The 25,770-nt window shown below is 44.0% G+C and overlaps 3 protein-coding genes and 1 pseudogene across 6 annotated transcripts; 3 read left to right on the top strand and 1 right to left on the bottom strand.

The window, feature by feature from the left end:
• Positions 1-757: 757 nt before the first annotated feature.
• Positions 758-2,799, top strand: LOC115390812 (zinc finger protein 771 pseudogene; annotated as a pseudogene).
• Positions 2,800-7,069: 4,270 nt separating this feature from the next.
• Positions 7,070-13,659, top strand: dna2 (DNA replication helicase/nuclease 2). The gene is made up of 22 exons (XM_030117315.1): positions 7,070-7,181; positions 7,309-7,458; positions 7,533-7,716; positions 7,918-8,066; positions 8,244-8,366; positions 8,482-8,716; positions 8,933-9,047; positions 9,213-9,369; positions 9,463-9,654; positions 9,754-9,996; positions 10,086-10,199; positions 10,299-10,408; positions 10,603-10,712; positions 10,809-10,937; positions 11,078-11,170; positions 11,344-11,537; positions 11,656-11,745; positions 11,865-12,078; positions 12,476-12,565; positions 12,675-12,860; positions 12,935-13,081; positions 13,170-13,659. The coding sequence occupies exons 1-22, from the start codon at positions 7,132-7,134 to the stop codon at positions 13,221-13,223; spliced, it is 3,129 nt and encodes a 1,042-aa protein (XP_029973175.1). The 5' UTR covers positions 7,070-7,131; the 3' UTR covers positions 13,224-13,659.
• A 782-nt stretch (positions 13,660-14,441) lies between these two features.
• Positions 14,442-20,242, bottom strand: LOC115407529 (phenazine biosynthesis-like domain-containing protein 1). 2 transcript variants are annotated; one of them, XM_030118018.1, is made up of 10 exons: positions 19,834-20,242; positions 17,896-17,995; positions 16,594-16,692; positions 16,332-16,441; positions 16,093-16,122; positions 15,897-15,982; positions 15,723-15,814; positions 14,948-15,031; positions 14,717-14,779; positions 14,442-14,604 (listed from the first exon to the last, which is right to left on the bottom strand). In XM_030118018.1, exons 1-10 carry the CDS (start codon positions 19,909-19,911, stop codon positions 14,492-14,494), a joined length of 855 nt encoding a protein of 284 aa, XP_029973878.1. In that variant the 5' UTR covers positions 19,912-20,242; the 3' UTR covers positions 14,442-14,491. The 2 variants fall into 2 exon arrangements, with proteins under 2 accessions (XP_029973878.1, XP_029973796.1); XM_030117936.1 differs by lacking the exon at positions 19,834-20,242 and adding an exon at positions 18,283-18,561.
• Positions 19,823-25,741, top strand: hnrnph3 (heterogeneous nuclear ribonucleoprotein H3 (2H9)). 3 transcript variants are annotated; one of them, XR_003933633.1, is made up of 11 exons: positions 19,823-19,901; positions 20,787-20,879; positions 21,054-21,209; positions 21,438-21,581; positions 22,510-22,648; positions 23,362-23,561; positions 23,683-23,778; positions 24,024-24,139; positions 24,379-24,514; positions 24,607-24,743; positions 24,844-25,741. XR_003933633.1 is itself a non-coding variant. In XM_030117763.1 (11 exons), the coding sequence occupies exons 2-11, from the start codon at positions 20,792-20,794 to the stop codon at positions 24,918-24,920; spliced, it is 1,209 nt and encodes a 402-aa protein (XP_029973623.1). In that variant the 5' UTR covers positions 19,823-19,901; positions 20,787-20,791; the 3' UTR covers positions 24,921-25,741. The 3 variants fall into 3 exon arrangements, 2 of the variants coding, with proteins under 2 accessions (XP_029973623.1, XP_029973642.1); XM_030117763.1 differs by having other exon boundaries at positions 24,687-24,743; XM_030117782.1 differs by lacking the exon at positions 19,823-19,901 and adding an exon at positions 19,917-20,708 and having other exon boundaries at positions 24,687-24,743.
• The last annotated feature ends 29 nt before the right edge of the window (positions 25,742-25,770 follow it).

The raw sequence follows: 25,770 nt of genomic DNA, 5'->3' as shown, positions 1-25,770 counted from the left end.
GACTCGTGGCATTGATTGTTGTTTTTTTTTTTCCTGTCTTGTTTTATGGCCAGCAGATGGCAGAAAAGAAAATCAGAGAGAGAGAGAGAGAGAGAGAGAGAGAGAGAGAGAGAGAGAGAGAGAGCGAGAGAGCTGGATCCAGCAGCAGTACCCTGTGTTGCCATGTTTGACCTCCCACTGCCGTTCGTCTAGCATTGCTCCTCTTATTTCCAAAGGTTTGCTTTCAACTGTGTGTCTTTAGTTTGAGTTTTATAATGTTTCATATCTTGTTAGTTCGTGTAAGGAGAGCTCTTGGTTATTATGAGTGAACCACAAACAGCATGAGCCAAACAAGGGGTGGATGGAGAAACAGTTACTACTGACATATAGATGAATAATGATTTGACAAATGAGGCAGGAGCAGTCAATGTCTTACTGAAGGCCGGGCTTTTTGCAATAATTTGGACGAGTTGCATGAAGACATTGCAAATGATTTGATTTTTTTAAAAATTTTTTTCCTTGACTAAATAGGCAAAAGTTATCAGTGTGTAGAGAGAAAATATATTAAATTATAATATACACGACAAAAATGTGAATTTTTTTAAAGGTATAACAATACATGCATACATCTTACAAGTTTTTCTTTTTCTTTTTTTTAAAGATTTAAATTTATTTTGGGATTGATAGTTGCTATCCTGTTTTGTGTCGTGATATCTGGCAACCCGCGGACAGCCTCGCTCGTGCCAGATCAGCGGAGATCCCGTGCAGAGGATCGATCATGTGGAGGAGCGGTCGGCTTAGAGCTCTGGTGCAGGACCGGCTGAAGGCGGCGGCAGAGGAGATCTTCGGTCTGTTCGAAGAGACGATCAGAGAGTACGAAGAGGACGTGTGGCGCTCCAAGAGGGAGCTCGAGCACCAGCCGACACGGAGCGCGTGCACAGGTAACGACAGGGCGCACAGGTTCACCCACACGGGTGTCAACCCATCACTCATTCAGTCATGCCAGGGATCGTCCAGCTGCAGCTGCAGGGACTCCCTCCTCCACTGGAGCCATTTTGCATCCCTAAACAGAGAGGAGCCGTGAGGGGATGCAAGATGGCTGTCAGAGAGTCCAGCAGGTATTCATGAACAATGTGAAAAGCAGAGGATAACTATTAAAAGAAAGTATATTATCAGATGGCACAGTGTCCCTCTCATATTCACATGATTTCTTTATGTTTTGTAACTAGTCATAACTTCCCATTGGTGAGAGTTTGGGTTGCTGATGGAGCTGACCTGACACACACACTCCAAAAGGCTGCTGTTTGTCTTCTTTTTATCAGTGGAAGGACTACACATTGTGTTATTACAGTGCAATATTCATCATACATTTTTTGTACAGCCCCACATTTCATTTCCCTATTTGTCTTGACATGATCTTGATCAAAAATATCTTGGAAAAGTTTTTTTCCCCCGTAATTTAGTTCAAGCAGTAAAACTCCAATATGCTCTATTTTCAATATATTAGGTCTTTTGTGTTTTAGTTAAAACATTATTAACATTAAAATATTTCAGAAGTTTGCATATTTTTTTCCCTTTTTTAACAAAAGCAATAATTCCATCTATCTGCTGTCTACAGTATTTTATCCTTTTGCAGGGCACTGGACCCTATCCGAGCTGACTCTGGGTAAATCCAGGGTACATCCTGGACCGGTGACCAGCAGGAGGCCACAATCATCAAAATTCTAAATTTGCTTCAAATATTTTAGTATATACGACCAATGATCTTTTCTGAGGTGCAGCTGTATTTTCAAAATATATAACAGGTCTTAAGCTTTGTTAATGGTTATGTGGTTCTTTGCAGCTCCTGTGCAGCCCTTTCTCCCAGCTGAGGATGTTCCCTCTGCACAAGATGAGCAGAAAAAGACGGACCAGTGTGAAGATAACCAAGAACTTCTACATATTAAAGAAGAAGAAGAAGAAGAAGTGGAGCCGCCTGATTCTCTGACATCTGAAAATGAGGAGGAGGATGATTCCAAAGACTCTATGTTTAATATAATTTCTGTGAAGAGCGCTGATCAGTTTGACACGTTCTCGGCTCACCAGATTGAAACAGCTGAAGACACAGAAAAACACTGTTTGGCCAGTTGCTCATCTCAACCTGTCAAAGAAGACTATGGTTCTCTGGAGCAGTGTATCGACTGTCAGCAGCATGAAATCAGTGACGACGGACGTAGAGATGGCGGACGGGACTCGAACGCAGAGAACAGGCAGCGCGGTGGTGAGACGGTGGACAGACCGTACACCTGCAGCGCCTGTAACAAGAATTTTAAAATGAAATCCATCTTGAATCGACACATGAAGACGCACACAGGAGACAAGCCCTACAGCTGTGTTGTGTGTGGAAAGAGCTTCATCCAGCGCTCCTATCTGCACACTCACATGAACTCCCACTCTGGACAGAAACCGTACAAATGCAGTTTTTGCGGCAGGGGATTCACACAAGTTGGAAACATGAACGCCCACATACGAATCCACACGGGGGAGAAGCCTCATTCCTGTGTGGAATGTGGGAAAAGCTTCAGGGAGAAAGCTGACCTGATCAAACACACTATAATCCACACTGGCGAGAAGCCGTACAGTTGTACTGTGTGTAACATGAAATTCAGCGCACAGTCTAATCTCACGCGCCATATGAAGTCCCACTCTGGAGAGAGACCTTACAGCTGCACTGACTGTGGAAAGAAATTCTTTCGTCGCTCTCATTTGATCATTCACACAAAAACCCACACAGGAGAGAAGGAGGCACGTTGAATGAGGCATGGCTGAAGATAAACTTCTACAAACCTAATAAATGTTGCTACGGCAGAATAAAACACTCAGAAAAGTTTGAACTGTTAACTCAGTCTACACAAATATGACAGGATATTCCTGCCTTCTTCAAAAAGATCAGTAATACTGCAGTTAGTGATTTTCTTGTTTTCTAGGATGATATATTTTATTGTTGTTGGAAAAAAATTGGATTCCAGTTTGCCAAAGGGATTTTGTACTGCTGATTTTGTGAGGAAGCTTATATGGTGTATTTTTTTAGTGAGGCTAGATGAGACAGATTTGATGAAGTTTACTATGAATTTTATAGACTGCCTTCATGTTTGTTTGTTTTTATGAAAATTCATGTTATAGAGATCACATGAATTTTCACATATCACAACAAAATTATGAAACAAATGTTTTAAAGTGGAATGAATGTATCATCTACTAGTATCTGTTTCCCACTTCATCTTTCTATAGTTAATCTTTCATGGACACAAATGCATGGGAAGCTACTCGTGTAGCACCCTAAAACTTGTGCCAACTTCCAATTAGTTGCTTCATAGCTGCTGAGTCAGGACACTTAAAAAGTTAATTTGCTTCCAGCCAACAGAGGATAGGAATCAGATGTAAAAGGGACTGTAATGATTACAGTGCCAGTTCCCATGACTTCAGCAGTTGGGAAACAAAGCACAGGTATTGCTTTGTGACTTGTGTTAGCACCACTTCACATCTCTTGCAGCACACTTCTATCCTAAAAAACATGGTGCTGGAAATGCCGGGAAGAAGATTGAGGAAGATCTCCATGAGAGACACTGATGCTGGATGCCATGGCCATAACAAAACGTGCAATAAACAAGCAATAACACAATCCCCAAACTAAAACAGTGTCAGGGTTTGTGGATAAGGAAATTAATTCAATGAGACGGTAATTGCATCTGAGGCTCTCCTGTTTTATTGTATTTATCATGTTGAAAATCAATATAAATCATGATAGCTATAATATAATGTCAGTAGCAATATTGACCATAATAGTGTTTATTAAAAAATAGCAACAACAATATTAATATAATAATTGTGATGATAATAGATATTATTTTGTCAATATATTAATAATGATAAAGAGCCAGACAGGCAAAATGATTTTAAATGTGTTTAAATTCCCACCTTGATGAACGATGTAAACAAAATCATGAAGTAACTCATTCAGTATCGTTATCTGACTAGTGTGATATGGTTAGAAAACGTTCTACAAATGTTCTCACGAAATCAAAAAAGAGAAAAAAAGATTTGTTTCTACAACATGTAAATTACCTCAGATGGCTGGAGCGGCAACGCTTAGCGGAAGTCAAGTAACGTCACTTCCGTTCCGCGAAACTAGAATCAATTGGCGCCTTCGGTACAAACGCGATAGACGGCTGAATATAGATGACCGGGATAGGGCTGAGATCTGAAGCAAAACAGTGGTTTTACCGGAGAAGTGAGACAGTCTGCCGCCGGCCGGACTCCGGGAGAGCCGGACATGCGGGGCCGTTTAGAGCCGAACGGAACCAGCGTCTCTAGAAGCTGCAACGTTAGCTGCTGCTGCTGCTGCTGAGGCGAGCCTCTGCTTCTCCTCTCCTGCTCTCCGTCATTCTGTAACATTCATGTCAAACTCGGCTCTGTGAACTCTGAAAGCTGCTCCGGAAAGGCGGAAGACAGAATCCAGCGGGAGTCTCTTCAGGGTCACAATGAACAGGACCAAGGCGCAGAGAGCCAAGGTGAGTCCTGTCCTGCTGCAGCTGCAGTAATCAGTAACCTCCAGCTGCTTGGTTCTTCTCCTGGGTTTACATTTAAAGACAGTCGATTCCTTTGATTATTACGGTGGCCTTGAAGTTATAGAGCTTTGCACTTCCAGGTCACAGTAACAATGTGTTATTGTTGTGTTAAATCTATTATTGAGTGCAAGTAATTCCAATTACTCAAGATACTCTAACTGAATATTGTTTTGAGGTACTTCTGTTTTTTTTCAGAGGTCATTACTGGACATATTCACAGTCTGAACAAATATTAAGTCCTTTTAATCTCCACTTTTTGAACCATTTGTTTTAATTGAGAAAAAAAATCCTCTTTTCTGTCTACGCTTTGTTCAAAAATTAAGTTACCCATGGTGAGATTTTTTTTGTATACTTTGTGTGAGAAAAGTGCTTTGAATGTGGGGATCAACGATCAGCAGTTGTATCATTACTGCCAATGGAAGTTTGTTGTTTCTATGGTTTCATTTTTCTGAACTGTTTGCAGCCCGTTTAATGAAGCAACACACAAATTACACCTGTGCAATGTTTTGTATCATCCAGAGTATTTTTTTTGTGGTTTCTTAAAGGTTGCTGGAGGACAGAAAAACATCTCCTCGTTCTTTTCCATCCAAAAGCAGAAGGTAAGAGAAAAAAACAACTCATTTTTTTGTGTATTTCCACAGGAGTTATCAAATGACATAAGATAAGATGCAGCTGTGTTGTCATTTCACAGTTTGGAAAGGTTTGAGTTTTTTTTTTTTTTATTGTTTTTGTGCAGAAATCTAAATAGCTTTAATCCACTTTAAGCCATTTAGACTCAAGAAGATGCCCAGTTATCTTCCATTGACCAAGACCATCTGTTTATCTCCTCTAGTTACGACAGTTTGTTTTTCCCTTCATGTGCATTAAGTTATTTACTGTCCTTTGCTTTTATTACGAGAGTTGACTCTTTCTTTTTCACAGGACTTGTCAACTTCTTCAAAATTACCGTCCTTTGGCTCTGCGCTCACTAAGACTGCCCCTCCGCTTCAAGATGCTGGAAGTCTTCCAGGTCATCTCCGTTCCCCGTCAAACAGGAACATCCTTGGGCACCTTGAAAACCTTCCTTCTCCTCCACCACATCTTCTTTGTGTACCTGAAACCCCCGACAGTCAGGTCAGACCTCCTCAGTCCCCGTCTGGAGGTGTTCAGGACGCACGCTGCAGCAGAGATGCGTCATTCCCCGAGAAGCTGGGCCAGTTGTCCCCCGTCTGCCGCAGCCCCCGCTCTCCAGGTCTGTGGAAACGGAGGCTAACGGAGGAGGGAAGAAGAACCAAGAGAGAAGAAAGGTGGTGTGGACCATCCAAAAGAATTCTGAGCCCGCCTGAAGAGTCCCACAAAGCCAAGAGACCAAACAGTGTCGTGTCTTTATCACCAGTAGCTCCGCTGATCTCCTCTTTAGGGAGAAAATCACTGCTTCAACCAAACCGGGTTTCTCGAGGCTTTGTGGAAGAAAAGCAGAAGTCGACAGAAGACGAGAGGAATTTTAGTTTCACTACAATAATGGAGCAGATGATATGCTCTGATTTGAGATCCAAGTGTAACGGGCACAGTGTGACCGAACCTGCAGCTGGAGTCAGTGCACCGACTGGAGTGAAGAGTCTGGGTGAGAAAGCCGAACCCCGTGAAACCGAAGCTACAAAACCGTCAGACGGAGACGGGGAGAAGCCAACGGCGTCGGATCAGCAGCGGGCCGGAGGTACGAATCCCACCGACCACTTCCAGCTTGCTGTTTAGAATTTGTGATTTCTTTTCCAAACTTGCAAATTTTTCAGCTTTGAACGCAGCCTTGTACGTCTAAAAATGAGTTGCCGTGGCAACCAGCCAAGCCTCCATCTGACCTCCAAGAAAACGCAGAATAGAAAGATCGTTCATTGGATGAAGACTAAATTTATACAGTTCTGCTGATCATACAATTTTTTTTTAATCAAGATTTTTTTTTTATTGGGATTGCTTAAAATATTGAGTGTTATGACTGTTTCAGATTTGTTTTTAAAAAAATAAATATCACAATTAACTGAGCAACTCCAGTATTTGACAGCTGTTAAAGGACACAATACTGTGAAAAACTCCAGAGTGAAAGTTGAAGCTATTGAGGGAGAAGAGCAGAATCACTCTTTCATTGAAGGGTTTGTATTTTCACAGCAGTAAAATAATTTTATGGCACCAAAACAGTCGTTAATGTGTTAAAGAATGACTTTATATTTCATCTTGTCTGCTGTCTTCCTCCAGGTCCAACATATCCACTGTCTTTGTTTTTGTTTCATTATCAGTTTTGTCTTTTAATCTGCCTCTCCCATCCTGCCCTCCACTCTCTTTGCACTTCTATTTTGACTCTGTGCTTTTTTTTTAAGGGTGAGGAATGAAGTCATTTCATCATATTAACCCTGACGTTTTCAAATTGCTGGAATTTGTTGCACTGTCCATGTCTTTTAACTTCTGTTGGTTTCATATCCCTGCTTTCCCATCATATTAATAAGAAAATACAGAACTGGCGCCTGAATGTCCCATAGAGGAGCACTTGGATGAGAGCTGGTTTGCAGAGCAGATGGATCATAATGGAGGACTTGTTCCAAAGGAAATATCCAAAAAACCTCGGTGAGACACGTATTTAGCTTTTTTTTTTTCCCCACACAAACTGCTGTAAACAAGCCTGAAGTGGGAAAAAAAAGAAACTATTGGAAAAAATGAGGACATGTGTGATGAAAGCCTTGTGTCCCCACAGTAAAGTGCCGGATCACGTGATCCTGTCCGGAGGCCTGAACAACCGCTACTGGGTGGTGGACGTCGAGGAGGAGCCTGGCAGCAAAACTCTGACCGTCGCTTGCTCCAAGACTCTCCACCCGACGGAGACGTGTCTGCTGAGGGATGGATGGTAATGCCGTTCTCTGCAGCGTCCGCGCCGTTTCCTCACATTCAGGTGAAACAAACTGTCTCTGGACTCCTCAGGGAGACGACGCCTGTCTGCTGCGGCGACGTGGTTCATCTGGAGGGCCGCTGTGACGGCGGATCCTGGCTGGTGGACCGGGAGCAGGGCTTCCTGGTGCTGCTGCCCGACAGCCTCGTCTCGGGCACCAGCATCTCCAGCTCCATCCGCTGCATGAGGCGAGCTGTACTCGGAGATATGTTCAAGGTAAAAAGCTTTACTGCACCTTTTTTTATCCTAAGTACACAATCGTACCTGAGGAGGAAGGCTTTAAGGCCTCCTCTGTATGTAACAGAGGAAAGTGGGATTTCATTGATAGCTGCAGGTTATGTAATTGACTGTACTTTAGTTTAAAATAGCCTTTTTCAGGACTTTCTCTCACGCTGGCTGTGTTTTGCTTTGACGCAGAGCTTTGATGGTGGCTCCAAGCAGATGCTGAACGGCACCATGGTCCATGAAGTTTTCCAGAGAGCAGCTCAGGGGAAAGATTTTTCTTTAGAGAAACTCTCCCAGTTTGCTGACGAGGCGCTGCGCAGCCCTCGGTACCTCGGAGACATGTAAGTGATGAACGACGCTCTGAATGGAGTCGAGTCAAACAGGATGTTATAGCAATGTAATGAAGATACACAGAACGTGATCAAGGGCTGCACTGTTGGACTTCATATCAACAGTCACATCTGCTTTTGAATGCTCACTTTTTTTTTCAAGTTGTTTGTGTTTCACTCTGTTCAAAGGTACAGTTTAGGTGTTTGTCAGGAAGAGATGAAACAGGAACTACATGATTATCTGCCTTCACTGGAACACTGGGCAACAGAACACCTCAATTCCGCAGCGCCTAAAGCTCTTAACCTTAAAATGTATGTATATACTGTACACACACCTTTACATAATATAAATATTAATGTTTTTAGAAAAATTTTACTTCCAAAAATGAGGGTTAAAATGCTCTGTTATCTGACTGGACGGTTGCAGCCGCGGCGGCGGCAGGTGTCCGGAGACGCCGTCGGCCGTGATGATCACAGAGCTGGCGGACATCGAGGAGAACGTTTGGGCCCCGAGGTTTGGCCTGAAAGGAAAAATCGATGTGACGGCAAGAGTTCACATCCAAAGGCCTCGGAACGGCGGTCTCCGGTTTTCCGAGGAGAAGACCCTGCCGCTGGAGCTGAAAACGGGAAGAGAGTCGAACTCGATAGAGCATCGCAGTCAGGTGGGTGGAGCACAGATCGGCTCAGAACATACAGGGACCTCTCAGTGAATTAATACATCAAGGACGAGTTCAGCATTTTTCTAATGTTACGATAGATTCTGGATATTTTTCCTGGATATTTCACTTTCTTAAATATTAAACTTTTTCATGGAATTCTGTTTTTTGAGGCCTGTGGAGTGATGTGAGATGAAGGAGTGCTTGTCTGTGTTAATCTAGGTGATTTTGTACACGATGATGAGTCTGGAGAGATACAACCCTGAAGCTGGTTTCCTGCTGTATCTGAAGACTGGCAGTATGCACCCTGTGGTGCCGAGTCACATGGACCGCAGAGGTACTGGAAAACCTGCAAAATGTCTGGAATTTCGTATTTTTCTGTATTATATGGCGATAAAATATGGTCCGGTCTATATCTCAGTCACACATATTGACAATCTGCCTTTATCCAGAGTAAGGGTCTCTTTCACAGTTTTCTTTTTTCTTACAACTCTTCTGGCAGAGCTGATAAAACTGAGGAACACTTTGGTGCATTTCATTCACCACTGTGTGAGGAAAGAAGCGGAGCGGAGCCGCCTCTCCACGCTGCCTGAAATCCTGACGAACAGACAGCCCTGCCAGTACTGTCCGCAGAGTAGGAACTGCGCTTTGTACGAGAGGTGAGCCTCTTCATTGGATGAAGTGAAGTCATACCGGAGCTTTTCAGTCTGTTCAACACGTCTCTCGTCATTCTGCCTTCACCCTCTCTGCAGAGCTCTGGACCCGGCCTCGGCAGACGTCAGCGAGGATGTTGTGCGCGACTTCCTGCAGGAAGAGACGGGTCACCTGACTCCACAACATCTGAAGTACTTTTCCCACTGGCTGCTGCTCTGCTGCCTGGAAGGCGCCACCATGGAGGCCAAGAACAGCCGGAAGCGCGTGTGGCTGCAGATCCCCGAGGAAAGGTGCAGACCCGTCCCCGCTGAAGAAAACACTGCCGTGTGTTCCAGTCTGCAGTGGAGGATGAGTGTGTGTGGTTACATTTCACCGGCTTGTTTTTGCAGTGAGAAGTGTGGGAGCTGCGTGGGGAACCTGCAGCTCAGCGGCCCGGTGACCGCGCTGTCCGAGGGCCTTTACCTCCACCGTTTCCGGCGGAGCGCTGCCGCGCCGCTCCAGAGCTTCAGCGGCGTCGGTCTGGCCAGCAGAGACCGCGTCGTCGTCAGTGACCAGCAGGGTCGTCTGGTTGGTTTGGCCACCGGCTACCTGCATGAAGTGGGCGGGACTTCAGTCAGCTGCACTCTGGACAGGTGAGAACAAACAGAGCCGATCTTTCAGCTTTTTTTTTTTTTTTTTTTTTTTTTTTCCCGCTCATGTTTTCATTTAATTGGTTTTCTAGGGACTTGTCAAAATTCAGTGATGTGCTGTTTCGGCTGGACGGGGACGAAGGGGTGATCGGTCTCACCACACACCTCAGTAATCTCTCCAGACTGATGGCGAGCAGCCCGGACAGGTAGAAAGCGTCGCATGTACACGACGGCGGATATTTAGCAGGTTTCTGTCACATTGTGAATTTATGCACAAAATTGGTTTAAACTGCGTCTCTGTGCAGCGATCGGCTCAGGAAGCTGGTCGTTGACCTTCAGCCTCCAGAGTTCATCTCTAACCTCAGCTCCGTTCTGCCCGGAGACGTCAAAGGCGCCGTCGCTGAAATCCTCAAAGGTGACTCCACTCCTCCCCGCTGGGGGAGTTTCAGCTGATATGATGGAAAATGAAGACCTGGATGACGCTCACCTTTCACTGGCGTTCTGTGCTGATGGTTCAAAGTTCAACGTGTTAATGGAGTTATCGTCTCCACAACTGTTACAGGATAGTTTAATAGAAAGATCAATGGTCAATCTTTTGTGTGTGTGTAGGCCTGAACAAGCCTCAGAAACAGGCTATGAAGAAAGTGTTGTTGTCCAAAGACTACACGCTGATTGTGGGCATGCCTGGTACGGGCAAAACCACCACCATCTGCACCCTGGTAACCTCACAGACGAGCATCCGTCAAGTAATCTTAAGTTAAAAACCTCTGTACCATGTAGTTTTGGTGAACTCTGACCTTCTCTCCTCTCCTCAGGTGCGTATCCTGCACGCTTGTGGTTTCAGCGTGTTGCTGACCAGCTACACTCACTCCGCCGTTGACAACATCCTTCTCAAGCTGAAACGTTTCCGGGTGGGATTCCTGCGTCTGGGTCAAGGGCAGAAGGTGCGTTAGAGTGGAAGCTCTGTACCGACTAAGCTGTTCTTATAGCAGCAGGTTATGGTGGAGAATTTATGTTTAAGAGTTGGAAAGGTTTAGTATACTGAACTTTAAATCAAGTTTTTCTTTTCTGTTGCCGTCTTTAGGTTCATCCAGATATTCTGCCCTACACCGAAGAAAGTGTGCGAAACAAAGGGATCCACACTCTCTCCGAGCTGGAGCAGCTTTATAACAAAGAGGTAAGAGCTTCCCGGAGGATTATTCTCAATAAAACTTCTGCTTATTGAAATACACTGTAAGCAGTGTTTGTTTTCCCTTTATCCTTCAATATATTCAACAGATTTTTTTAATAAAGCTTCATAATCTCACTGCCGCCTCATTCATCGCCCATGTCCTCTCCGTCTCTGTCCAGCTGGTCGTGGCGACCACCTGTATGGGCATCAAGCATCCCATCTTCAGCCGGCGCCGCTTCGACTTCTGCATCGTGGATGAGGCATCACAGATCAGCCAGCCCATCTGTCTGGGACCGCTCTTCTACGCCAAGAGGTTTGTGCTGGTCGGAGACCATCAGCAGCTGCCGCCAATCGTACAAAACCACGAGGCGAGGTGAGAAACATATGTTTGGTGAAAACAAAACCTGATCGTTTTAAATCGCTTCAAAATGCGAAGATTCAGTTTCAGGAAAATGTGTTTGAATCTCAATTCTTCCTTTATTTGATTTCAGATCGCTGGGGATGGATGAAAGTCTGTTTAAGCGGCTGGAGCTGCACGGCGACGCCGTGGTTCAGCTCAACGTGCAGTACCGCATGAACAGGTAGCCAGACACCGCGCACGCTGATTCTACTTTATATCCTGAATGTAAATCAGCCCGACTGGTTGTTTGGATGCTCTCATGCCCCCGGTGGTTAAATCCTGGCCGCGGTGTGTTTCCAGGCAGATCATGTCTCTCAGTAACTCCCTGATGTACGCCGGGCGGCTGGAGTGCGGGTCGGAGCGGACGGCCGCGGCGCTGCTCACCCTGCCCTTCCTGCTGCCCGTCCAGTCGGAGCTGGCCTCCTGCTCTCGGACTCGCCCTCAGCACGACCTGACGTGGATGCAGGCCACGTTACTGCCAAGCAACCCGGTCTGCTTCCTGGACTGCTCAATGGTGGGTCCACCAGAGCTCCGTTTAAACAGCTTCATTCTCTGTGGTCTGTTTTTTTTTTTTGCATTCTCCAGTTGACATGTAGCTTCCCTGCAGACCACATGCAATCGAAACTGTGTATCTGTTGTTAAATTATGTTGAAACTTTGAATGTATACATTGCTGGTAGAGGTCAGAAGTAATGGTGAAGTGTTTATACAGTCCATTCAGATGCTAGCAGGGAAAAATGGTAACTGCATGTATTTTCATAATAAATAGGCAGTGATTATTATCCTCAACACTGTGATGCAACTAGTTTATGAATGAGTTCCGTTTCACTGCTCTGTTTTGATCGCCTTTGTTCCTGTCGAGCTGTTCGAGAGAAGACGTTGGTCTAAATCTTGATTGCTTTTTTCTTTCAGGTTCCTGCTCTGGAGTCGGTGGAGCAGGGAGGGATCAGTAACCACACTGAAGCCGCCCTCGTACACGTGTTGCTTTCCCTTTTGATAAAGGTAAAACAGCTGTTCGTGATTGATCACGTCTGGAATTCTGCAGCGTGAACGCTGGATCTCTGGCGGTGTTGCCGCCGCGCTGAGCCCTGCTCTGTCTCCCGGTGTTCAGGCCGGGTGTAAGCCCAGTGATATTGGCGTCATCGCGCCGTACAGGCAGCAGCTGAAGAGCATCTCGGCCCTGCTGCGGTCCTCCGCCTTCACTGGGGTGGAGGTGAACACCGTGGACCGATACCAAGGACGGGACAAAAGCCTGATCGTCCTCTCTTTTGTCAGAAGCACTGCGGACGAAGGAAGTGTGAGTGTCTTCTCTTTTTTTGCTTCCTGATGAAGGAGTGAAAGTCAACATGTCTCCCTGGTCTCTCCACTCAGCTAGGGGAGCTGTTGAAGGACTGGCGCCGCCTGAACGTCGCCATCACCCGAGCTAAACACAAGCTGCTGATGGTGGGCTCCGCCTCCACGCTGCGCCGCTACACGCCGCTGGAGAAGCTGCTCGACCATCTCCAGCAGGAGAACATGATATCCTCAACAAGTCGTTGTGCTCCAAGAAGGCCTCAATAATCAGTTTTCTTTTAAAATATGTGTTTTCCCTTAACTCCTCCTCCACATCATCCAGCTCCCTCCTGCCGCCCACCAGGCCTTACCCAGCATCCGTCTGTGAACCCAGTCCTGCTTGAAACCAGGATGGCGTTTCGTTGCACGGCTCGTGCACGGCTCGTGCACAGCTGCGGTTCAGTTCAACGGAGCAGAAAACTGCAGCCGGTTAATGAGCGGATCAAATGTCAGGGTGCTCTTAGTAACAAATTAAATTTAAATGAAGGTCCTCGCTGCTTCACAGAGCAGGTGGAACGTGAGACGGCGCTGTGGTTTAACACTCGGATATTTAACAGGAGATCGGACTGTGTGCTTTAAAATCTACCTCTGTACTTGCACAGGCCACACTTGTCATGTGTTCTGTTGTTGCTGATTGAAACGGACTGATGTTCACTACCAGACGAGGTACAGCGACCCGGAGTAATTTATTTGTAAATGAAGAATTTCTTTGAGTAGAACTGACACTGATGATTTGTGGTACAAAACCTAAAACCTCGAGTTTGATAGTCACATTTAAGCTCTCCGTAATGCACTGAGCCGTCTTCCAGTGTCGTTTGGTCCTTTGACTTGTGGCCTTCGGCACAGTGAAGCAGAAGCAGCAGCTGTGTTAATGTGTCAACAATGTTTTTACCTCCATTTCTTCCTGCTGTCACAGAGGATAAGCTCAAACATGTCAAAGAGCCTCGTCAGTCACCAGTTTGTTTTTCTCTCAACAGTCACAATCTCTACATTCCAAATCATTAGGTATTTTGTGTTTAATATGTGAAGCACAGTGCAGATCACCAGACTTTGTTTCTCCATACTTGATCCTCATTATCTATGAATGGGCTGCACTACGCTGATGGAACAAGTTGGTTAATGTCAGTGTTTAGTTTGATTTGGCTTTTAAAAACCACCAGCGGTTGAATTAGCTCAGGAAAAGCAAAAGCTGCTCATGTGTTTGTGTGAACTCCAGATTGAGAGCAAAAATGATTTTGCTCAGAGCCATCCAGTGATCTCTCTGACAGATTACTTTCACTCCATTCAGCACTGTGAGAAATGTGTGTGACGTCCTGATGACGGGTTAATTCTAACTTTGATGTGCTACTTGAAACGTTTTTGTGTACTGCTTCTTTTTTCTTTCTAAGCAAGTGTGTTCTTAGCTAATTGGTTTTACAAATAAATATAGTAAATTCCTAAACCCTTTCTGGTACATTTCTCTCGCCTGTTATTGAGAAATATCCCATTATAAGAATGACAGTTCAGGCTTTAGTATTTTTAACTTTTCCTTTATGCCGTCTCATTGCCATTGTAAAGAACAGATCCTGTCAGCAGGTCCGGGCTGTCTGCCTGTCTCTACAGCCTGATTGTTCCCTGCAGCACAGTGACGGTCTGTCCGCCGATGTTGATTCTCCCGTCGTCTCTCACTTCCAGCTGCAGCTCCCCGCCCCGCTTGGAGCACTGGTAAGCTTCACACAAACACAGGAGATCTGAGAGTCAATATAGCGAGAAACGACACCTGCCAGTTTCCTACGCATCAATAAAACGTCACTTCCTGTTTCCCTGAGTGGAATGACTCACCCAGCAATTTCTTTTTCCCCAGCACTTGAGACCAGTAGCTTCCTGAAACGGTGTGGGCGGATCCTAAAACGACAGAAAAGTCATACTAGCAGTTGTTTGATTTGTTTTTTTTGTTTTTTTTGAAGGCAGATTCCACAAGAGTGTCATTACTGCATAAGTACTAGAAATAACCTTAAAGTACTTTCTAACATGCTATTGCAGTCAGAGTTTTAGTCGTGGGGAGAACCTCACCAGTGACCGGATCCTCCGGGATGCCGAACCACGGAGCAAAGTATCTGGAGTAGAAGTCGTAGCCTGGCTGGCTGTCTGGCGACCCTGGAGGGAGTTATTGAAGCATTTAAACAGTTTCCAGGTGGAATTCTGCTTTTTGTGAATCCCTAGCAAATACAAATAATTTGGACATTGTGCACCGCTGTATTGTGCACTTTTGTGTTCTTAGGTTTCCTCCCACATATATTTGCACATGTATTGAAATTCATCATGTCTGATCTCAGGATGTCCTGCAGGTGAAGATCACAGAAATAACATGAAGTGGGTAAAAAGGCGTTGACATTTTCTGAAGCCTTTACCTGGAAGTAAAAAAAAACAAAAAAACTCAAAGATCAGAAACAAGACCTGCAAATGACAATAATATGAAACCCATTCCTGATGAACTGTTGAGTCAAAATCTTTTATATCCCACTTTTACAGACCTCCAGACCAGTGATTTGCCCCACTTTTGGTTTGTTGAGTTTACAATATGGCCGTTTAAGACGGTTCCCACCAAATCCCCCATCCCCAAAAAATTTGGGTAATAGTTTTGGTCAGTCGATAAACTGATGTAGCAACTGTTTTTTTTTTTTTGTTTTTTTTTTAGATTTCTGCTCTTACGTTTTTTTTTTTTTTTGTTGTTTTTTTTTTTATAAATCCTAATTTCAGTAACACTACAAAAAGCTACTGCAGCACTGACAGTCACAAACCTCTCCTGGGTTTACAGAGAAGCTGCCAAATCCAAATCTCTGACTACCTTTTTGTGTAACGATTACTCCTTTGACTCGTCCAGTCTTCTCACAGTTCTGCAGAGCAACGGGGTCGACGGTCAGACTGGTCAGCACCGACCTGCACACAGCAGAAACACACACTCACGGTCTGGAATATGTGAGGAGCTGCTTCAAAAATACAGCATGCACTGGACTGCGACCTGTCGCAGCTGTCGGCCAGGCGAATCAACAGCTTCTTTGTGGAGCTCAAAGAAACGTCCTGAACTGGGTTGTTCCCAACCGCTGCCTGCAAACGAGCGCAAAGACTTTATCAAGAGCTAAAAGAGGAAGAGCGCCACACTAATGCCAGCTGTTTATATAGATGAGCTCTGAAACTGGACTAGTGTTAATACTGACCTTGATGATGTCTCTGAACTCGTTGGCATCCTGAGGAGGAAATGCTTTGGAAAGGTTATTTGAGCAGAAACACAGTTTTTCAATTTAAAATAATTAAAAATTTCCAGATGAAGCTTTAATTAATGCAGGACTTTTTCAGAAACACGTCTTCTATTTAGGCTGACGGTGACTTTGCTGTCAGGATGGATCAGCCTGCTTCTGCAGTGGATCTCCAGCTGATGATCCATCTTATACTGTACCTCCTGGGTGGGTGGGTTGAGGGGGAAGTCCATGACGAAGCCTTCTCCCTGCTGGACCACTGCCAGATCTCCACTTCTGCTCTCAAACACCAGTCTGGGATTGACGTTCTCTGTAGGAACACAAGCAGCACACGGAGTGTAACACTCACACACACATGCTGATGATCTGTTAGTGAAGTGGATTCCTCTATCTGACTGATGGACATATTAATCATTAATACACCATATTTGATCCTAATCTTATGTGTGTGTTGTATCTTACTCTCATGCTGGAACAGCACCGCTGCAGAGGCCAGGGTGGCGTGACCGCACAGGTCCACCTCAGTGGTTGGTGTGAACCAACGCAGACGAAACCTCGAGCCTGTTGATCACAACACATTTTCACAAAACTGTTTTTTTTTTTTTTTTTTTTTAAGCTGTTGTAGTTTTCCATGTTCAACACGGTGGATCATGTTTGATTTGGCCTCGGTGTGTGGTTGCATATCAGGGAGACGCTGAAGGTCAGTGGATTTGACTTGTTCAGGGAGAAACAGGGAACCAAACAATGATATAAAGGTGAGACTGCTTCACGTACCACACGTACCAGTATATACATGAAGAGGCTTTAGGGATTCTGTTTTCTAGATATCAGGATGCTGATGTGTGTTCACAGTGAAATTTCTGTCTTATTCTCATTGATTTTTTTTTTTAAAGCTATATATTTGATGGTCAGACTGCACTTTTCATGCAAGTTTTGGTGAGGCGCTTTGACTTATGACTTTAAATGAACACCTTATACCTCAAAAGCAATGTCACACACGTTCACCATTTCTCTTGTGAAGTTATCCAGGTCAAATGCTGACATTCTTAAGAGAGTCTGAATGAATGTGTGAACGATGCAGATGTTCCTGTTGGAGCTGCTGTGCCATTGGTAAGTGACCGGGAGCCTTGCGCCGTGTTTTAACTGTGCCAGCTCGTTGCATTGTTCTTCCAGTTCCCAACAATGACGGTCTTAGCCGGGCGTTTACCATTGACACCGAGACTGCTGAGGGTGGGCGTTTTTTCGGCTTGACCACATTCAAGGCCACGCAGGCCAAATGACCTCTGAACCACTGAAGCACACAGCAGGCTGTTTATATGCGTTATGTGCAACTTTTTAATCTTTTCCTTTTTGTTGTATATTTTGTGTTATGCACACCATCACCTGCAGGAATGTGCGTGTGTGGCTGAATCAGCCTGAAGGGTTCTCAATCAATTAGCCAGTACTATTACCAATGCCAGCAGCTTCTAAAACAATACTATTGTAAAGTCATAAGTTTTAACAAGAAACAACATACTTTTATTTCTCACTGAACAAAACCTGTTCTTTAACTGTGGTATATTAAGTTTTTTTTTTCACCTGCAAATCAACAGAATTGAATTGGTGCACAAGTGCTTGTCTTTGAGAAGAGGTTTTAAGAGCCCTTCTTTCCCTACAACAGATGGCACGATAGGCAAACATTGGATGAGTTTTTGTAACCTATAAGATCTGTTTCTTTTAATGATGCAGTATTTCAAATCAGAGCAAACCGTGTGAAAAAGATACCTGTGGCGAAGCTGTCAGAGGGATTGAGTCTGGTGATGAACGCAGTCTCTGACAAGTTCATCTCTGCTGCTATCTTCTGATACAAATCATCGCTTAGCTCCTGTTGGAAAAGATAAGATGCGTTCAAGTATCCGACACAGTTTAGTAGTGAGGGCTGATTTTAAGACCACTGCATCACACTTAAAGATACAGGAACAGAAATCCTGTTTTTCTCTGGTCATTAGAAAATACCTATTCACAACATACTGCAGCAGTGAACTACAACAACACCAAAATAACATCCACTGGTCTTTTTTTCTGTGTATTGTGCGTGTTGTGAATCCCCAAAGCAGACTCCCACACTGCAGCCAAAAGTTATGTCACACTTGTGTAACTCCATTTACTCACATGCATCAGCGGACAAACTGCTGCAGGATTTCCTTTGAATGGCAAATTAGTGAAGGCGTCCACCGTGTACACAGGAATCTCCATCGTTGTAGGATTTAGCACAGGAATAACCTGTTTTGCCGGGAGTCTCCAGTCAGGATTGCTTGACACAGCTGGTGTGCTGCTTGCGTGGACTTTGGACTCGGTTTGCATTGCACTCCTCAGCCAACCCCTTTCTGCATGGGCTGGCAGATTTTAACTCTGTGTTCGTCAGAGTGCTCTTGCATACTTCCAAAGCCACATTTGTGAGTGTAGTTTCAGCAGGATGCTCCTGAACTCCATAAAACTCCCACATTTAGACTAGAGAGTGCCTTTTTATCAAATTGTGTAAAAGGTCATAGGATTTCTCCGAGGTTGCTTGGTCTGAGTGTCTCTCATGCTCCACTTGTTAAACACATTTATTGCCACAATCTGATTTATGTTTGCAGATGTCAAAAAGTCTAACAATGCTTTAGATCAGCCACATAGAAACACATAGAAACATTCAAAGGTGTTTGTCTGCTGTCTGTGCTCAGATGTGGGTGATCTAAACTCAATAGCTCAAAAGTACTAAAAATCTGATTTTCTGGACTTCCAAAGAATGACTTCGGTTTATTGATGTGACAAGTCCTTACAGAACCTTTGCACTTTGTTTACTCCCTTTGACCAAATATTGGAACATTTTCCACTCTGAGCAGCTCAACCGGTGCTGACAGTAAAGCGTACCACGTCATCGTGAGTACGTGCATAAACAACTTGAATGAAATCCAGTTGTTTAAACGGTGTGAGATCTGCCTGCGTGCACGCAGTGAACGCCACCTGCTTTAGCTTCTCATACATATATTACTTTGATAAGCTCAGTATTTTTCCACTGAGGACAGTCAACATATTTCAAAGTAGCACGCTAGCCAGAGGAACAGTAGTGGTCACAAATAGTTGCAGTCTATTAAGATTTACCTCATATGTCCAATTGAAAGCATTAACACAAAAACGTTTTGCCTTTAGATCTCAACAGCCGTTAAAACTAATCTCATGATGTAAGGCATTGAGAGAAGCAGGCCTGAGCAGCCTGGATCAGGTTCTTTATACACACTCTCATATTTGCATTTGGGGATAATTTAAGGTCACCAACTGATCTCACATGCACACTGTTGCACTGTGAGAGGAAACCCACGCACACATGGCAGAGCATGCAAATATTACACAGAGAGGCCCAGCCAAAACCAAAACTCTCTCAGTATGTTACTTTTTCTCTGAACTGAAATTAAGTTTCAGATATAATCTAAGAATGTTTAAAGTATGATGAATCATGGTCGAACATTAAATTAATTCACACATGAAACACCAAAAACAGGAAATATTTAGACTGGACTAACATGTTTTGTGAATAAATAATTATTATAATTATAATATATGTATTTTCAATTTATTTATTTTTTGTAATTCTTATTTTGTAAAAGAAACGGTTGCATGGTTGCGAGCTGCACAGACCACGTGATTGTTCTGATGTGCCGAAGTGTCGCGATAACCTACCTGAGCGGCTGCTCGCGGAGTCACCTGAACCTTTGACAGACACCAGAGACGGCGGGCAAGACGCGTCTGTGAGACCATTTTACCATTTAAGCTGGTTTTTCGGTGACGAGTGACACACTTCCGCCGGGCGGTGTGTGTCCATCGCCCGCATCAGCGCGGGGACGCTCGCGCGTGAAGTAGTTAGCCTCGTTCGTTTGACCGCTGTCAGTGTCCTACAGCTAGCCTGCTAACAGCTAACCTGTTTAACAGCAGACAACCAGCAGATAATCGATATTACTAACGCAGCCGGCCATGTCCTGTGGAAGCCTTCAAACGGACCTTTTCACCAATAACAGTAGAATCCCTTCCTTTTGTGAATTCTCTTCGTCGGGGAGTTGAGTTGGAGTGCAGCTCTGGAAGCTAGCAGACAGACGTTTTCATTTTGTCTGCAGAAAGTGGAAGCTAGTTCCGACTGTTCCTCAGACTGTGATTTTACTGAGATATGAGGCAAGACGGTCCTCTCTCACACACTTTCTGAGCTCTGAGCTGTTGGTTGTGTAGCTCCGGGTGGTGTACCGAAAGAGAGTTTGGTGTTATTTTACTGAGCAGAAAACATACAAGCCCACAAACGTATAAACACATACGTGCTCGAAAGACACTTCGTGTGTTCCACCTAACTAAATGTGTGCATGTTTACAAATTACACATCGTGCGTGTTTTTCGTTGCACGATTGTTGTGTTGATGGTTGAATTTCTCATTTAAATCTTTTGACATTGTGTTTTATTGTTGCATCTTTTAATCCAAATGAAATGGTATTGGCAAGTCTAAGTAAAGTTACCAACATGAGTCTTTCGTTTTGAACTCATTCAAGTACTGTTTGAGTCACTTCTTGTAGGTAAGAGAACACTGAGGAGTAGTTTGCAAATTGCGTGTATTTCGTGTGGTTCAAACATTTGTTTTGTTCTCTGTACAGTGAGAATGTCTTTGAATGACGAGGGTTATGTGGTCCGGATCAGAGGACTTCCCTGGTCCTGCACACAGGAGGAGGTGTCCAGTTTCTTTTCTGGTGAGAACACTTTTTGGTTGATCTATTTTGTGAGTCGAATTCTTTTTTTAATTTAGAGCAAAAATATAATTGAAGTTAAGCCAACGCGAACGACTTATGGTTTAAGTGCATATCATCATCTCTTCATGTTACATATTTAAACGTTGACACATCTCTCTTCTCGTTTCTATGTAGACTGTGATATTGTGGGAAAAGTCAATGGCGTGTGCTTCACCTACTCAAAAGAGGGCCGTCCCAGCGGAGAGGCATTCATTGAGTTGAAAACAGCAGAGGATTTCAAGAATGCACTTGCTAAGGACCGCAAATACATGGGACATCGATATATAGAAGGTGAACCACTGCAGGAAACTGCCTCACACACCTATTCAAGCTCATGTCATGACATTACTGTTTAAACATGGAATTTGTGTTACTCTCCTCATCAGTTTACCGTGACTTTTTGCCATTTTATTAGTTTGTACTTGAAACCTTTTGGGGGAAAAAAACTATGTTTTTTGTTCCCATTAATGTGTCAAATGACAGCAATATGATGTCTGCATGTCTCTGTGTGTGAAACAGTGTTCAAGTCCAATCGCAGTGAGATGGACTGGGTGCTGAAACGCAGTGGTCCAGCTGACTATGACAGCTGCAGCGGCTGCATGCTGAGACTCCGAGGCCTGCCGTTTGGGTGCAGCAAGGAGGAAATTGTTCAGTTCTTCTCAGGTACCCAAGCGTCTAAACTTCTCTCTCATTATGTGCTGAACTGTATAGATATCGTACATTTGATTTATCTAATGTTCTTTAGGCTGCAATGAATAGGGCAAATTCTTTCAGAGGAAAATGTACACGATTAAGTCCACAATCAATTTCTAACATCTGAATGACTTGTTCTGTGAGATTACTGTCACATTTTTGGATTTTAAGAATCATTTTCTTCTCTAGTGTCTAACCGGTAGAACCATCAGTTTTCTTATTTGTACCACAGCAGGGAACATGTCTGATTGCACCATTAAAACAACTTAATTTGCACTTTCATCAGTACCTTATTATTCCACTGCTCCATAGTAAAACTGTACAGTAACTTTAAAAGTAAGAAACTGGAACAGGATTTTTTTTCACATGTTGTATCTCAGCATAGTTAGTAATTACTTTGACCTCTGATCGTTTATTATGTGTCTGTGTTAAAGCCCAGTGTTTGTGTTCTTTTAATATAGTTATGTTGTGCTTACTAAATTGTCTTGTCAAAATCCAATCATGTTAATGTTACGTTAAGCCCTTATGTTTATGTCAGTCAGATATTGTGCCAGTTAAATAGAATTTTAAGAGCTGGGTTGGCATTACTAAAATGTTACATTTATTCAGGATGATTAACAGTTAGATTTTAACGCAACAACAGTAAAATAGTGGAGTATACCAGAGGAAAATGATTTAATTATAATATTGAGACTTGTATGCTGACTCCAGGCCAGTACCTGTCTGGCAGGCTCCTAAGATGCACTACTTTTAATTCTAATACAGTCTGATGAGTTACTTACAGCTGTTTTCATGAAGTCTATAATCCTGAAAGCTTCCACTTTTGCAGTGGGTGTTGTTCTATCTCCTCTATCAGTCTACCTACCGACCTATGTATTTATGTGTGCTTGGGTTGAAGGGTTGAGAATCGTGCCAAATGGGATTACTCTGCCAGTGGACTACCAGGGAAGGAGCACAGGGGAAGCCTTCGTGCAGTTTGCCTCAAAGGAGATAGCAGAAAAGGCTCTGGGGAAACACAAGGAAAGAATAGGGCACAGGTGGGACAGACGGGAAGGGGACGGGCTGGACTGGGTTGGGCTTCTATCGGAGAATTTAAACGGGGGGTGATGTTAGACTAACTTTGGTAGTAATGGGACGGGCTCTGGTTGAATAATGAGCATGGGATGGTGTGATAAAAATAACTGTGGGTAATGACTACATGGTAATTTACCTGGGGCGGGTCATGTGATAGTCATGGGAGGGTTTTCTGGGTGTTTACACCACATGTTGGGCATTGGGATGAAAGGCTGTGTATCTAATCTTGACGTTGGTGTGATTATTTTTATTTTCTCAGTTTCCTTGTGGTCATTTAAGACTGCTAACATTTGGGTATATTTGATAATTCATTTCATGTATGTATTATTTTGATAGCCTGTCCTTTATCTATCATACAGATAATGCTGGCAGAGGAGATAAAGTGTAGAGTTACTGTCCAAATGCCTCTCTGATTAAAGCATCACATCAGTAAAACACCAAAAAACCCTTTCTAAGGATTGTCTTAGCTGTTAGTGCCAGTGGTGAGGTTGGTGAATATATCAGCTAACGACAGGTTGTTCAGTCATTCAGCCCATTGTTAAGAATATGTATTTTGCGTGTGTATACCTTCTCTCTCTGTGAATCTCATGTATGCATGTAACGAGAACTGAGCCACTGCTCCACCTTAATCCCGCCCTCTGCCCCTCCTTCATCCCGCGGGACTCTGGCATTCCAGGTACATAGAGATTTTTAAGAGCAGTCGCAATGAGATCAGAGCCTACTACGAGCTGCCGCGGCGGGGAATGGGGGCCCAGAGACCGGGGCCCTACGACAGACCCATGATGGGGGGGCCCAGAGGAGGCTTCTTCGGTCCAGCGCCAGGCCGCGGCGGAGGCCTGATGGACACCATGAGAAGTGGGGGTGGTTATGGAGGAGGTAAGCACGACTCAGTGCAGATGGATGAACGGAAGCGTTTTACTGGGAAGGAAATTTAAAAAAAAAAAAAAAAAAAGCTTCACATGACGAAGTGACTTTTCCTGTGTGGTTGTTCATCCAGGCTACGGAGGCTTCGACAGCTACAACGGTTTCAACAACTACTGTTTTGGGAACGGCATGTTTGATGAGCGAGTGAGAGGAGACAGGGGAGGGAGAGGTAAAGTTCAAGCTTTATTTACCCTCCTGAGTCCAGCAGAATTAATGTTTGATGACAGCAGACGGTGAACGGTTCGTTCACCTTCTGCTGTGTTTATGGTCATCAGATCCTTGAAAATGTTTTCAGTGAGAAACGAATGTGTTGTGTATTTATTCATTAAGTTATTCTATCAGATTGCTTCTCTCTCCTCTCATCGCTGCTGATGTTCGAGTTGCATTTGGACGTTTCTGTTTCTCTCTGTGCAGGAATGGGGGGTCATGGCTATGGTGGTCAAGGTGACTGCGGCTCAGGCTTCCACAGTGGCCACTTTGTCCACATGAGGGGTTTACCTTTCCGTGCAACAGAGGGAGACATCGCTAAAGTAAGACCGCGCATCCTCACTGTGTTTCTGCAAGCCTCACTTCCAGTTCATTCAACTCAGGATGAAAAATGTCCTTAGTAAGCAGAGAGATATCCGACTTATCAAGTTTTGAAGTTGCAGCAAACAGACACAGAAATTTAACTGAAAAACTCTGAAATTTAACTTGGGTGAAAAATGAAAACAGTGAAGAAAGTGTTGTTAAATCACCTTCACCTGACCCTCTGCTCTGCTCTCTGCAGTTCTTCTCTCCGCTGAGTCCAATGAGGGTCCACATCGACATGGCTCCCAACGGGAAATCCACCGGAGAGGCAGACGTGGAGTTTCGCTCCCATGAAGATGCCGTTGCAGCCATGTCCAAAGACAAAAACAACATGCGTATGTTCTTCCTCTTTTCCCTCCAAACTCCATCACTTTGCTTCTAATGAGTTTATTTTAGGCTGAAACGGCTTGTCGTTGACTGGCAGCAGAGACGTGAGGACTTGTCAGTGTGCCGACCTTCGGATGTTGTGACTTGATGGACAGATTGTTTTGTTTCCCCCGCCTGCAGAGCACCGCTACATTGAGCTGTTTCTCAACTCGACGGCCAGCGGAGCAGCTGAAATGAGTGAGTTTACAAAGAGAACTTTCACTGCTTTATAATTCCACTGACAGCAGAATAAATGTGTTTTTTTTTTATATTGACATGTCTTATCGCACTCTTTCAGGCCGTGGCGGCGGCGGCGGTTACTATGGTAACTCAGGCGGAGGCTCACGAAGCGGCGGGCTCAGAGGCTCGTACTGACGACGTTCTGGCACTTTTCCCCCCTACCCATCCTGGCGTTTGTTGCTCACGTGTCTTTTGGCCACATTTGATGGAAAAGCGTTTCCAAGCAGGAAAGCTGACGACGAGTCGCTCATCTGTCACTCAGAGTTGCAGTAAGATTTTCTTTCAGCACAGCACCGATTATGACCTTAAGGAGCGCTCCTCTCTTATCACACAGCATTCCTGAAAGCACGTGAAGAACCAAACCTCTGAGGACTGCTTATTGGGTCACTTCTGCAGTTTGTTTTAAAAATAACTTGATATTTATGTGATACAGTTTGACAAAATTTTCATATTTAAAAATAACATCTTTGTGCGATGCTATCAAAAAGAAAGCTTCACTTTCTTCACAAAAAAGTGCTTCTTTTTTTTTGTTTTTTTTTTTAAATAGTTTTGACGTTAAAACGTTTACAATGTGCTGGTTTTAAGTGACTTCGATGTGGATGTAGCAGCCGCTTCTCGGACAAGGTGTAACCACCTGCGATCTGCGACTCACCAGCTTTTCTGCTGGGAAGAAATTAGCATTTCTAAATGTTTGTTTCAGATAAATATTTTTTCCATCTTGTCTATCCCTGCACTTCAGATCAGCTTTCCTGGTTTGAAAAGTTTAAAAAACAAAATGTGAGCTGGTGTGTTTTTTATGAATGTTTTCAAAATTCATTGCAGAATTTAAAACTTAAGTTGGATATTTTATTCCACTCTCAAAGAGTGGAAGTAAAACAAAGTCTCTATATTTGAGCTGTAAGATAGCTTATGCAGCTGTTGTACATTTTACCTAATAAATTTTCTATTTAATTGTTTCTCTGTCTCCGTCATTGTATTTGAAGAG

The sequence above is a fragment of the Salarias fasciatus genome, chromosome 1 (genome assembly GCF_902148845.1).
Source record: "Salarias fasciatus chromosome 1, fSalaFa1.1, whole genome shotgun sequence".
NCBI lineage: Eukaryota > Metazoa > Chordata > Actinopteri > Blenniiformes > Blenniidae > Salarias > Salarias fasciatus.
Note: the sequence above shows the minus strand (reverse complement) of the source record. Positions and strands in the feature narration are given on the sequence as shown.

Coding starts and splice junctions, on each gene's coding strand:
- dna2 (XM_030117315.1), top strand. CDS start 7,132: ATGGATCATAATGGAGGACTTGTTCCAAAGGAAATATCCAAAAAACCT. Junction 10,200..10,298: donor ATGGCGAGCAGCCCGGACAG/GTAGAAAGCGTC, acceptor GTCTCTGTGCAG/CGATCGGCTCAGGAAGCTGG. Junction 11,538..11,655: donor GTACAAAACCACGAGGCGAG/GTGAGAAACATA, acceptor ATTTGATTTCAG/ATCGCTGGGGATGGATGAAA.
- LOC115407529 (XM_030117936.1), bottom strand. CDS start 18,474: ATGCAAACCGAGTCCAAAGTCCACGCAAGCAGCACACCAGCTGTGTCA. Junction 17,996..18,282: donor CAGTTTGTCCGCTGATGCAT/GTGAGTAAATGG, acceptor CTTTTCCAACAG/GAGCTAAGCGATGATTTGTA. Junction 15,032..15,722: donor AGTAATCGTTACACAAAAAG/GTAGTCAGAGAT, acceptor AACTCCCTCCAG/GGTCGCCAGACAGCCAGCCA.
- hnrnph3 (XM_030117763.1), top strand. CDS start 20,792: ATGTCTTTGAATGACGAGGGTTATGTGGTCCGGATCAGAGGACTTCCC. Junction 21,210..21,437: donor GGGACATCGATATATAGAAG/GTGAACCACTGC, acceptor TGTGTGAAACAG/TGTTCAAGTCCAATCGCAGT. Junction 21,582..22,509: donor AATTGTTCAGTTCTTCTCAG/GTACCCAAGCGT, acceptor CTTGGGTTGAAG/GGTTGAGAATCGTGCCAAAT.